The following is a 13079-nucleotide window of genomic DNA, read 5'->3' on the forward strand; positions in this document are numbered from 1 at the left end:
ACAAAATTGTTCCTCAAATTCAACACAAATATTATTATTTAGTACTTCCCAGCATGATTTGCTACACATTGGGCAAACCACTGTTTTGGTGAGAATGTCACCCCTTTATCAGTGTATTTAGTGTATAATAGAATATCCAGGAAAGGCAGATAGTCAATGTTACTTCATGTAACCAATAAATCTGTCAGTGCTACCAGGTTAATGCTACACCCTGCTTATTCATGAAAGGGTTTGTAGCCATGAGTTGGGAAACAACAGCTGGTAATAAATTAGAAAATATTATTTACTAGGGAGTATAGAGTAAAACATTCAACTCTGGAGGAGTGGCATTTGGGTTCTGTCCAGTAAGGCAATGAGCACACTGGCCCTGATCCAGCAAAGCACTTCAGCGCATGTTTCACTTGAAGCATGTGTGTTTAAAGTGAACGGGACTACTCGTGTTCAAGTGAAGTGCATGATTAAGTGCTGTGCTGGATCAAAGTTACGTTAATCAGCACCTTGTAGGATTGAGCCCCATATGCAGAAAATGAAGCTGCAGCACATATTAAATAAGGTCACAAAATACTTCCACTTACAACAGAATGTACTTACATTTGCAGAACGGAAATCCATAGTACCCAGTTTGGCATCGGCTACACCGACGGCCAATGACGTTAGGTTTGCAACCACATTGTCCCCCTAGAGGGTTACAAGCCGAACTAGTGGCACCTGCTTTATGGCAACCGCAGGGCAATGCTCCATCGTTGTAAAACGCCACTAATGACCTTACAGAATCCTTACAGAATGCTGAAGATGTTACTGGGCTAGTGGAAGAAAAATAGAAATCATGTAAGAACTGGTCTTAGGAAGTTATAATGACTACATTCTGCACTAGCTTAACAAATTAGGAGACTTATTTCTACTATAGTTCATTTGCATAATAGCAATAGCAATGTACACACATGGACATATGTAAACCAATTCACTAGTACTGAACTGATTTGACATCCATTTTAGTAAATAATTTTTTCAAAGAAAGTATCTTCTGTTCAGAGATACCAAGAAGATAGGCACGTTAGCAAGATAGACAGCACGGCTTTTCCGTTTTTTTGAAATGGTACTCCACCTTTAAATTTGACTAACAGAGTGCAGTCGTGGAAAAATGTAGACCCACATTTTAATACCCTTTGTAAGTTTAATGGCCCAGCATAAGCCATGTAAAACATGCCCATATAGAACTGTGATAGGTATGGTATAAGTGTTTTAATATACAGTAAAATATTAATAATTTACAACTTTTTGTAAAACGTTCAGTGTCTTAGAAAGTGATGCTTACTCAGTATAAAAGCTGTTTCCTCCACACTGGTTGATAAAGTCAAACGACTTGTCCACAGTCCTTTTCTGAAGTAGGCTATGGCTGTAACTGTCTGCTGGAACAACTAAAACGTGTTCCTTAAAACAACAAGAAAACTAAACTGTATATTTCATAGAAAAACAGAAGAAACGAACCAAGGTGTTTATCTATAGCTAAATACATTTCCAGTCTCATCCCTGGATTATTCTACAAGATGCAAACTCCTGTGTAGAAGAAGTTGGTAGGATGGAAAAATTATTGGAACAACTGTTTTCATAAGCTGCGTGTTAAGCTATTTTCAATTATTTTGAATGATGATGGGTTTCTCCTCCCAAATTCATATGAAGACTGTATTCAAAATTCAGCTGTCTTGAAACAAGACAGTTCTTCAGATTTCTTACACAAATTTCTACATTTCTGAAGCGTGTCCCATGCTTTCTATGGATTGTAGGAGTATATGTCTGAACCTTCGGTATTACGGGCAGGAGAGCGAAGATGGCTAGGCACAATATTTGTGGAAGCTCAGTATTTCCCCATGAGCATTTTCCTGGGTCAGACCCCAGGTTAATAGATGCCTACTGTATTGTGGAGAAAAATAAACTACCAGTCATATTAAAAGTTAGAAGCAGAACTTGATGATTAAAGTCATGTGCCACAGACAAGCTGTTGTTATTACAGTATTGCAGGAGTATCCCAAAGTCCCAGTTCGGAATGGGGTTTCTTTGTGCTAGGTGCTGTACAAAGACAGGGTGAAATCCTGGCCCCATTAAAGTCAACGGGAGTTTTGCTATTGACTTAATGCAGGCAGGATTTTTCCCTCAGTACAGTACAGTCCCAGCTCCAAACAATTTACAGTCTAAGACAAGCTGCAACAAGTGGATTTAACACCAGAGTCAGGAGAGTGAGGATTATACTGACTTGCTCTGGCCCTGATCCTGCAACTGGTAGCTTGTGGGCAGAGGCTGCTGTGCCATGCTGAACCTCACTGATTTCAGTGGGACCATTCACATGCTTAAAAAGTCAGCTACATGCTTAAGCTCCTCCCTATCAGGGCCTAAATGACTGTTTCAAGAGAAGAGGAAGATTAACATCAAAGAGAGACAGATTCAGAGCTTGCTGAAAACTCTGAAATTTGATTAAATTTGTCATCAACATCTTTGATTAAAAAGGGTATAAAATGTTGTGAATGTTTTCACCCCACTTTTTTATCAGATTTGTAGTTGGTCAACATTTGGACCAAAAGACAAGACAAGACAAGACAAAAGTGCTCCCTATGTTACAATTAACTCTTTAAAAAATACAAAATAAATTAAGAAAAACTATTGCATTCACAGTCATCCATTTCCAAGTAAATAGTGAACATGAAAAGCTCTACTATTCAAGAGGTAAAAAAAAAATACTTTCAAATCCTGAGGTGTAACAAACTTACCACAACCAGTGTTTTTGCATTAGGAATCTTCACAGTAACAGAAACCTCAGGCCCAGGGATATCCAGTTCAATTTGGTTTTCTGCAATCACCTGGTCTCGACAGCCAAAAGCATGAGGGCAGAATGAAGCACTGAAGGAACCTAAATGAAATTTTAAAATCTAGTTTGCTAAAATGCTGAGAAAGAAAAAAGACCTGAATTAATATAAAGCACGGCTCACCTGACCATAGGCGTCCCCCATCCACAAGCACCTGCACAGGAAATGTTGGGTGCGCTGACTGCTGGAAATGTACAACAAATACATATCTGCCCAAACTTGGCACTTTCCCACTCAGAGTAAGCTGGTTCTGCAGAAACAAGGACAGCTAAGCTTATGCATTTGTTTTATTCATTCATTTTTACTATGGGCCTGCTCCTACCTGCAATGGGAGTTGAGGGAGCTCAGCATCTCTCAAGAGGGAAAAGCATCTTGCAGGATCTGTCCCTATGTTTGCATACTCATATCTACATAATAAAACAGTAAAGCATGTATCTGTCTATGCCAACAGACCTAGACAATTGTGATGTCAGAGGTAACTCAACCAATCACACCCTTACTCTACCGCTAATTTGCATGCAACAATGTCATTGGTTGTAATAAGTCAGAGAGATGCGGGAGACTGCAGAGATGATGGATTACTTTGCCCAGCTGCCACAGTTCTTCACAGGTTGTTTTGCCACCCCTACAACTCAACACAAATTCCCCCACGCACTCCAGATACCCAAACAAATTAACACAAAATCCTCAAGCACAACCCCCACGCAAATCAACACAACCACCCACAGAACACAACCAACATACACAATAACCCCAAACACACATACCCCCTCACTGCAACACACATCCCTCATTTGTCACACACACAAACCAGCACAAATCCCCCAGCACAACACACACAATCGCCCACCCTCACTCATACTTACTATAAAACTATATACCTGAGCGGCAAAGCCGCAAGTCATCACAAGTCTATTTACATTATAAAATATGTTAATTAATGCGCACAACCCAGCAAAACGGTTTTTCATTCGTTTGGTTCTGAGTCCTTTGTTTTTGTTTATGAATATTATCTATCGGACTTCCTCACCCTGCAACAGCTTGGCCCTAAAACACCATTTAGCTTTAACTCTCATGTTGTTCTCAGTCTATTTAACATTACTGACAACTTACTTTGTGCCTTAGAAATAATACAGTCAAATGTGAACTACCTGTAATGAGGTCAAGATTACTCCATTAACCCGGTTAACAGAAGGGAAAGGGACACTCAGTGGATTGTACGGTACATTTCTCTGCACTTCTGAAATTTTCCCATCCTTGAGTGCATCCAAAAGCAAGGCCACTGGTGGAGTTTCATACACTGAGGGAATGCATGATGCACTAAAAATAGAATTATAGTAATTATTTGTGCAGTAGGGAAGAATTTCTTATGTAAAATAATGAAGTTTTAGGCCTAGTGGTGCAGAACAGGTATGAAATAAAAATTAGTCAGAGTGGTAAAAGTTAATGCAGGGGTGGCCAACCTGAGCCGGAAAAGGAGACAGAATTTACATTGCCAAAGAACCACAATAATATGTCAGCAGCCCCCCATCAGCTCCCCCTCCCCACACCCAGTGCCTTCCGCCCACCGCAGCCCTGCCGATCAGCGCCTCCCCATCCCACCCTGCACCTCATGATCAGCTGTTTCGTGCTATGCAGGAGGCTCTGGGGGGAGGGTGAGGAGTGAGGGCATGGTAGGCTTAGGGGAGGGGGCGGGAAGGGGTGGAGTGGGGGCAAGGCCTGTGACGGAGCCAGGGGTTGAGCAGTGAGCACCCCCTGGCACATTGAAAAGTTGGTGCCCATAGCTCCAGCCCTGGAGTCGGTGTCGATACAAGGAGCCACATATTAACTTCTGAAGAGCTGCATGTGGCTCTGGAGCCACAGGTTGGCCATCCCTGAATAATGCATTAGAATGAATACACTTAAAAACACATTAATAACTAATGTCACTGTTTTGCATTCTATATAGTTAATATCAATTAAGCAAAATGAAGATGTATGGATTTAAATCACTGAATGGAAGTGTAACTAAATTTACTCAAAACTTCTGTATCGTAAACAGCTTACCTGTTAAATGTTTGTTAAACAAGATGCAAAAATACAACCAATGGTTCCGAACACATACCTAAATTTTAGTGGGTCAGGTTAGTTACAAATTAAAGAATGTAAACTACTAGCAAATATCCTGATCCTAAAAATACTTGCATACATGCTCAACTTTAAACATGTGAGTAATTCCACTGAAATCAGTGGGATTGCTCACATACTTAAAAGTTACCCACATGTGCAAGTATTTGCAAGAGTAGAGCCTAAGTAGGTATATGGACAACATCTCTCCCTAAAAGGGACTCTATAGACAACCCAAAATGTTTAACCATCCATTTCTAGGTGCATTTACTTCTGACCATCTGGATTGAAAGAAATCTTTTTTAAGGCTTCAAGTGAAATTCTAATTGGTAATTTCATTCTAGTCACTCATGGATATTTATTCACTTCTTATAAGTATGAGGCAATCATCAGTCTCTGCTCAAGAGAGGCACAGAACTGGAACAGCAGATTTGTTTCCAGTCCAGAACTGAGGTGCATTTGCCAGGCCTGTGTGGGAAATCTCATAAGGCATCTGCTCATCAAATAACTAAACTGAGCCAATGCCGTTAATCTTCCAATTTCATGAACATTAAACCCATTTATAAAATTAAATATGAAGCCAGCTAATAATATATTTAACAACAGAACAAAACTGTAACATAAATTATTTATGCTGGAACTAAAGCAAATATGAAAACATAAAAACAATGTCTTTCCACAAAACCAAAAATAAAGGTATATATTCTTCATAGTTGTTTAATTTTATTTTTTCAACCAACCTGAAACCAACCTTTTATTCAGATTCAAGGGTTTCAAAATTATATTGCTGTGAAGTCCAGGATTTCCTATATTCAGTTCTCAGGAACTAGTCCCAGCAATAAGACTGATTTTTTTAGGATAAGCAGGGGCTGAAAATGAAACGCTGTACACCATGTGGAAGCCAAGAAAGATGACGTATTGGACCTTAAAAGCTCTTCATTCTGATTACCATCCTGATTTTTCTCCCATCCACTTCAATTCAAATATTATTTTAGCAGATACTATCTTGAGAATTATTAGATTTAGTCAACAATTCTTTCTACCTTTTGAAGACTTGTAAATTACAGTTACACTCACTTTAATCCCCCTTTTACATTTGTCAACATAGTAGAAAAAGACCTGTGTGTAAAGAAGTCTTGAAATGGCATACATCATTAATATCTAAGTTCATGGGAAGCAGATGCTAAAATCCTAGCAGAAATGAAGTGGTGAAGAAAAGTTCAGAATGAAACTCATATCAGAATAATGGTCATTTAAGAACATTCCATGATTTGCCCAGGTAGAAACAATGTATTTCTACATCTTGGATGTCCAGGATACTGCACTTTTTATAATCACATTTCTCCCATGGCACAGCAGCCTCTGCCCACAAGCTACCAGTTGCAGGATCAGGGCCAGAGCAAGTCAGTATAATCCTCACTCTCCTGACTCTGGTGTTAAATCCACTTGTTTAGGTTTAGCATACAGTAGTTTAGCATACAGTAGTTCAGACAGGCTAGGAATCTGCTACTGAGGGTATTAACTAAATCCTAGACTGTCTAGATTAACACAAACTTTTTATCAATTATTACCCTGTAATATGTTGGCCTACAATCATCTCTGAGTCACAGAACAAAGTTTCAGTCATAAAGACATTGAAATACCACTCAATGCATATGTCTGCCTTTTCAACGACTCTTTCATAAAAAAGGAAGGAAGCATGCAAATTACCTTTGATTAAGAAAGCTCCCAAAAGTGGCTATGCAGTGTACTTTAGGATCCACATATTCTAGAGAAAATTCTTCAGCTGATACAATGCAAATTTTGTGCTGCAAAACACACACAATTACAATGTACAATGCCCAGTTAACACTGTGATCTTTTTAGTCAGCTGCAAATAAAGGTGCCAGACCCAAAGAGGAAAGATGATCCAGTAGTTAGGGCACTAGCTATAACACGAGGAGACCCAGGTTCAAGCCTCTGCCCTGTCACAGAACTTCCCCACCTCACAGCAGTGTTGTGAAGATAAATGCATTTTTTTAAAATAGCGAAGTGCTTTGGTATTTACATAGTCCCCATTACCGTAGTATCTAAGAGGAGCAGATCTTCAGCTATGTCCAGAAAGCACACCGCACAAGTTTGGAAGGAAAGGCCATAACTCCCCCATTTGCTGTCCTATGACTTTTTGTACACAGGGTGAAATCCTGGCCCCAGTGAAAAGGGAGAAGCAGCTGCTAAAATGAAGTCAATAGCAAAACTCATTATCAGTGGGTCCAGGACTTCACCCACTGTGTTCAGAGTTAGTCTCCAGGCATATGGTAGAGCAACCTGACTTAATTTCTCCCATAAGAAAAGTGATAAAAATGAAAGTGAAAAAAAATTTTATTTGTGCATGAACTACTTAAAAAGGAAGCAAAAAAATGCCAAATGAGCAGCAAAGAAGCCAGCCTACTGTAGAAATATTGGGACAGCCAGCCTGTATTTTAGCACTTGTGAATGGGAAATACGGACTCTGGAGGGTAGAGAGCTAAAAATTTCTTTCCATATGCAGAGTCAATTGAAGATGCCTGTCCTCAGAGTAAGGAATCATTGGAATCCAGACAGTGGTGGAATGGGGCTAGGCTCAACTGCAGTGAATAACACCTTTAGGAGGGGTAATAAAGGGAACTGTTGACAGTTACTCACTGTCTGGATTTGGACAGCTCATTTGACTCACTGTGAAACAAAAGGAAACAGGCTGCAAGAAGCCCTTGGGTTTTTATTTATTGAACTCTGACTGCAAGAAGCCTGTTTGCCTTTGCTATTTGGACCAGCCCTCTGTGCTCCAAAATTGTGTGTTGCTTCTCGAATCTCAATCCTTGGTATATCTGACCTGCCTGAATCTTTAACTCGTAAGCTGCTGGGGCATTAACTGCATGGTACTGGCAGTCAGGAGTGTCCTCCTCACCCCCACACATAAGCACGAATACGTTTTTGTCTTCACTTTGAGCACTGGGAAACCACATTTTCTGCAGCTAAAGAAAGTATTCAGAAACATAGGGCAAGTAGCATAGTTTTTTTTGCATAGAATTAAAAATAAAATAGATAAAAAGCCTCTGATCTAAGTCAGCCCAACAGGTGGTGGTGGTATTCCACATCTTTAGGATATGAATCTTGTCGACACTACTGAGAGCTAACAGAGATTTCAGACAGTATTTGCTAACACTGAACAATGCCTTGCAACAAGAGGATATAAAGCAACTGGCATCCTATGTTGTATATAACAATCTTAGGCTAGATTCTATTATCATTCCTTGGACATATCCATGGAGCTGCTCTGGATTTACACTGGATTTTCAAGAGAACAGAATCTGGCCCTGTATCTCTAAAATGAGAAACACAGGAAACAACTTAGAAGAAAAGTCAGCCTAGGAAAGAAAAATTATTCATGTGACCAAAAGATGGCAGCAAAGGTTTTCTAATAAAAATTTTTTAAAAGCCTCTTGTGTTTCAAAAATGAAAGCCTGCACAACCTGAAACTCTGAGGGAGAGCTGGGAAATTCCCATGAAGAATTTCAGGAGTAAAAAAATTAAAAGGTAAGGAGAAAAAAATAAGCTCATTGATAAAGTATGAAAGCTCCTAGATGATACTTCCTTTAACTGTACATATAGGAGACATTTAGGGAAATAAAATAAAGCAGAAGTATGTTGGTGATGCCTTTGCCAAGAAAGGAGAATTTTTTTAACACTTTGGAATTGAGCTTGTATGAATCCTAGCAATCCTCAAACTGTATCCTAATCACCATCCTCAAACACTTAAAACACACCATTTAAAAAATCATCACAAAGCATATAAAAAAAGGAGAAAAGAGTCTCTCTTTATTTCCTGGGAAAAGTATTACAAGAAGAAACTTACCAGAAGAAAATTTATCACTGATGCCTTAAGATGTAACTTTGCATCAGCTAAAAGGTCATAGACTGCAATGCGATTCATATTATCAACGACCACACTGCGACAAAGGAAGCTGCAGCAGAAAGTAGAATTAAAAATTAGCCTCCTGCCAGTGCCATATTTTGTATTGCACATGCTAGTGCCAACATGTTTATTTTTTCTCCTGGATAATGGACAATGAATACCCTCAGTCACTGATGAAAATGCAGCATCTCAACAGATAGACCAAATAAAGGGGAGGAGCAAGAGAAGTCATGTGTAAAGCAGTGCTTCCACTTTGGCATATTCTATCCATAGCCCCAAGCCCAGATTTTAGTTCAAGTCTCCACTTGAATCATCACTGTATGCAGGCTTTGAAATGGGCAGCAAACATTAGTCATTTTTGGCAGCTTTAGTGCTCTGTAACATGCTAGATAAGCAAGGCCTTTCATTTTATGCTGTTTTTTTTTACTGAATAATTCTCTGGGTTTTACAAAAGCTATTATTTGTTTTTTAATGAATTTCGCCATAATTTTGGACAACTGATCTACATGAAAATACTCTTTATGGTAAGAAAATCCAATACATTACATTAGATAGATATGGTTACGTTAATAATCAGCTAGTCTAAATGTAAATACAAGGGTGTCTGTTAAAGCAAGGCAATGTAGTGGAAGATACAAACACACACATACATGCAGGCGTATGTATACATTAGTGCTTGAGTCCTAAAAAAAGAAGTACCAGAACTCCCAGGACCTGGCTTCCGGCTCCAGAAGGAGAGATGGTGGCTTGGTGACCTGAACAGCTCAGGTAACTGCTCTGACTTCCCACCTTCCGAAGCAGGCCCAGAAGTGGATGAGACAGAGGCAGCAGCCTGAGGAGATGACACCTTCTCCTTCTTCACCTCTTTGGCTTTCAGGATTGCTGTGGGCCTGCTCCGGAAGGAGAGATGGTGGCTCGGTTACCTAAATCACCAGGTTACTCAGCCACCATCTCTCCTCCTGAAGCGGGCAGCTAGGTCTGGGGGTTCACCTGGGGTCTGCTCAGGTTACCAACCCACCATCTCTGATTCCAGAGTAGGGAGCCAGAGTCCCGCTGAGGTCCATCCAGGTTACCAAGCTGCCATCTCTCCTACTGGAGTGGGAAGCCAGGGAAGAAGTACTCTTACTTTTCTCCATTTGTTGCTTTTTTTCTGTCCTCCTGTACCCCAATATTAACCCTGACATGTACTCAGAAAACCATGACGTCAGTTTTTTTGCACCAATTTTCACCTTTTTTTTAATTTTTGTAATAAACACTGATAAATTCCCAGGAAATTTTAAACAGAATAAAAACCGAAAATGAAGGGCCTTGCAGGTAACAATGTACTTAGTAAACACTCTTTCAGGAGCCAACATTCTTCAGTAGTTAAGAAAGCTGCTGCATTCTACTGCCACACACAGCCTGCAGCATAGAACAGCCACGAACATGCGCACAAAGGCTAGCTGATCCTTGATTTTAAGGGGGCGTTTTGTACAGTAAGGTGCTACTCAACAGGAGCAAGTGTGGTGGAATTGGACCCGTCCTGATTAACATCAATAGGGCTAGGCTTTGGTGAGTACCTGCTCACACACAGAGTCCTACTGAAAGCTTTAAGATCAGCCTTGTGTAGGGCTGATGTGGAGCTGTGCCACCACAGGAGGAGCGCAGGGTTCCTGCCTTGCTGAGGGACGGGAAGAAATGTAATACACCACTTTTCGGAGTGTAGCATATTCCTCCTCCTGTATGCTCACACAGCTCTGCTGGCCAGTAGTTTGGAGCGGGGTGGAGCCAAAGTTTGTAGGGGGAGGGGACATTATCAGGTACACAGTTCCTCCCACACTCCTGTACTTGGAGCTACAATCTATGAGGGTCCTACTCCTATGCAGAAGGCTTCTCAGGGGAGCCCAGGGGGTAGAGAAGGAGCAGGAAGCCTTTGCATAGGACTACGGCACCATCAAGCCCCTATGGCCTGTAACTAGGTATGGTACCATTTATTAAGACGAGCATTAAGGGTTACATCTATGAGTACGTCTACACAGCAGCTGAAAGGGTGCTTCCCAGCTATATAGACAGACATTCACTAGCTCTCCTCGAGCTAGCTCTGAGGACCCAGAGAACTAGAACCTGAGTCTGCAGGGCTCTGGGCGACCAACACTTACACACCACCACCTGGCAGCCTTGTACCAATAGACAACAAAATGCTACCTCATCACTCTTAATTCAAAAGGCAGCCATTCCTTTACAGTCTGTTGGCTGTACATATTGGCCTAGAATCTGTATTGGCTGTATTAACTTTTCCTGATAAGTTCTACAGGGGCAGTGCAGCCTTCATTTCACATGGAGAGATGATGCATATATGGAGGATGTGTGGCTCATGGGACTCTGTGCTTAATAATTCATAAAGATTTATAACTAAATTTCAAGATGCAACATTTTATGTGAAGATACAGTGCCCAGTTAGCTGAAGTAATAATAATATTAAATGCACACATGCCACGGTATGGAGCATGGTTTAAAAACCTAGATAAAGAGAAGGAATATAAACTGCACAATTCAAATGTACAGATCAGATAATAACTTAAAAACCCTAGAAAATAAAACAAACTATACACCACAATTTACATGTATTACAAAGAAATCTTTGATTAAAAAGTATAAAATTCCATTCCACCTGATAATTTAACCATTCTATAATTATTTCTGAAATCCCTACCTGTATTTACAGCTGTATATGTTCACTCTGGCCTTCAGGACAGGCCCAGGACTGTTCACTATCACTTCAGCAGTGTATAATTGATCATCTTCATTAGCATATTCAAGAACTACCACATAGCGACCGACTTGCGGAATGTTGAGTCTCAGTTGTAAATCAACCTATTGGAGATTCAACAAGAAAATAAGCTTAGCATCATTGGGGAAAAAAATCACTCAATTTATATATTACTTTTCACAACATTAAGCTGCTTTTCAGAAATAAAACTGTGGTATACAGAGATTACTATGCCTGCCACCAAAATGCAGCCATCTCTGGAAACACCTGCCCTTATATTAGTGCCAGGAATATTATATGACAGTTTTGGACAAAAGAATCTTACTCTATCCAGTAGACATAACAGGAGAAAGAATTTTTATAGGTAGAATGTACTTTTCGAAATTTTGCCAGGACATGGGGCTATCATCATTCCTCTCCACATGGAATTTTTAATGCCAGGTCAATACTGTTTTTATGTCTCAACTGAAAGGCAAAGCCTCCAGTTCTCCTTACAAAATGCTGGGCTGAGAAGAAGGTTGTTATCTAATAAATAACCAACAGCACTTTCTGAAGCATGAAGTTTTCCTTGGAGTCCTAAGCAAACTACTTGAAAAATTTTAAAATTTCTATTTATTGAGATACTGGCATGAAAAGTGTTATACAGCTACACCTTTTATTGTTGCTGAATTCAGTATAATTCTTCTGAACGTTAGCATTTTCATCAGTATTCCCTTAGGCCCTGATCCTGTGAACACTTAAGTATGTATATGAATCTGTTTATGTGATTAGTCATTTTGATTTCAATGGGAGAACTCACATGGCTAACGCTAGGAACGTGTATAAGTGTTAGAAAGATCAGGGTTTTTGGTGTTTGACTGTTCCTGCTTCAATACAGATTTTCAAGAATGAGCTGTGCCAGGGGATATTAACAGGAGACAAAAGGAGTCATTATCTTTATGTGTTGTTCCCACGTACATAATTAGATCATAGAGGTTAGTGTTATATTTTTTCAATAATGTACTACTACAAAACTTTATATGATAAAGCATGAGACCCTATTTTAATGGATATACTCTGGCATAATTGTTCTGCTTCTTTGATTTTTTTTAAAAAATGCAACCATTAATAAAACAAATGTACACAGATGTACATATATATATCTAAGAAATCACAAAATGCTAAATTTTACATTACTTTTGTGTGTTATTGTTACTGCTCAATGATACAATTTGTTTCTAAAACAGACAGTTTGACAGTACATGAATTAGCTGAGGGATTTCAGTGAAGGATTCTTTACAAAACCTTTTGACCTTTGATAGACTAAAGCATTCACTTACATCACAGTTGTATATTTATTGCAGCCATGTGTGATATTAGTCGATGAACCAGATTCTGATCTTCAGGCATGTCCACACTGGCCTGCAGTTTGGACTAATGGGGCATGAGTAGG

The 13079-nt window shown here is 39.7% G+C and overlaps 1 protein-coding gene across 4 annotated transcripts in view; it reads right to left on the reverse strand.

The window, feature by feature from the left end:
- Positions 1 to 13079, reverse strand: part of LAMA3 (laminin subunit alpha 3) — a 190226-nt gene that overhangs the window by 73370 nt on the left and 103777 nt on the right. For all 4 annotated transcript variants that reach the window (XM_073331377.2, XM_073331378.2, XM_073331379.1 and 1 more), the window contains 8 exons: positions 11591 to 11751; positions 8839 to 8947; positions 6675 to 6772; positions 4010 to 4178; positions 2982 to 3108; positions 2763 to 2902; positions 1316 to 1431; positions 592 to 803 (listed from right to left, as the gene is read on the reverse strand). In XM_073331377.2, the coding sequence (XP_073187478.1) occupies positions 592 to 803; positions 1316 to 1431; positions 2763 to 2902; positions 2982 to 3108; positions 4010 to 4178; positions 6675 to 6772; positions 8839 to 8947; positions 11591 to 11751 (1132 nt within the window). The remainder of the gene's footprint in view (positions 1 to 591; positions 804 to 1315; positions 1432 to 2762; positions 2903 to 2981; positions 3109 to 4009; positions 4179 to 6674; positions 6773 to 8838; positions 8948 to 11590; positions 11752 to 13079) is intronic.

This window comes from Lepidochelys kempii, chromosome 2 (assembly GCF_965140285.1).
Source record: "Lepidochelys kempii isolate rLepKem1 chromosome 2, rLepKem1.hap1, whole genome shotgun sequence".
NCBI classification, from domain to species: Eukaryota; Metazoa; Chordata; order Testudines; family Cheloniidae; genus Lepidochelys; species Lepidochelys kempii.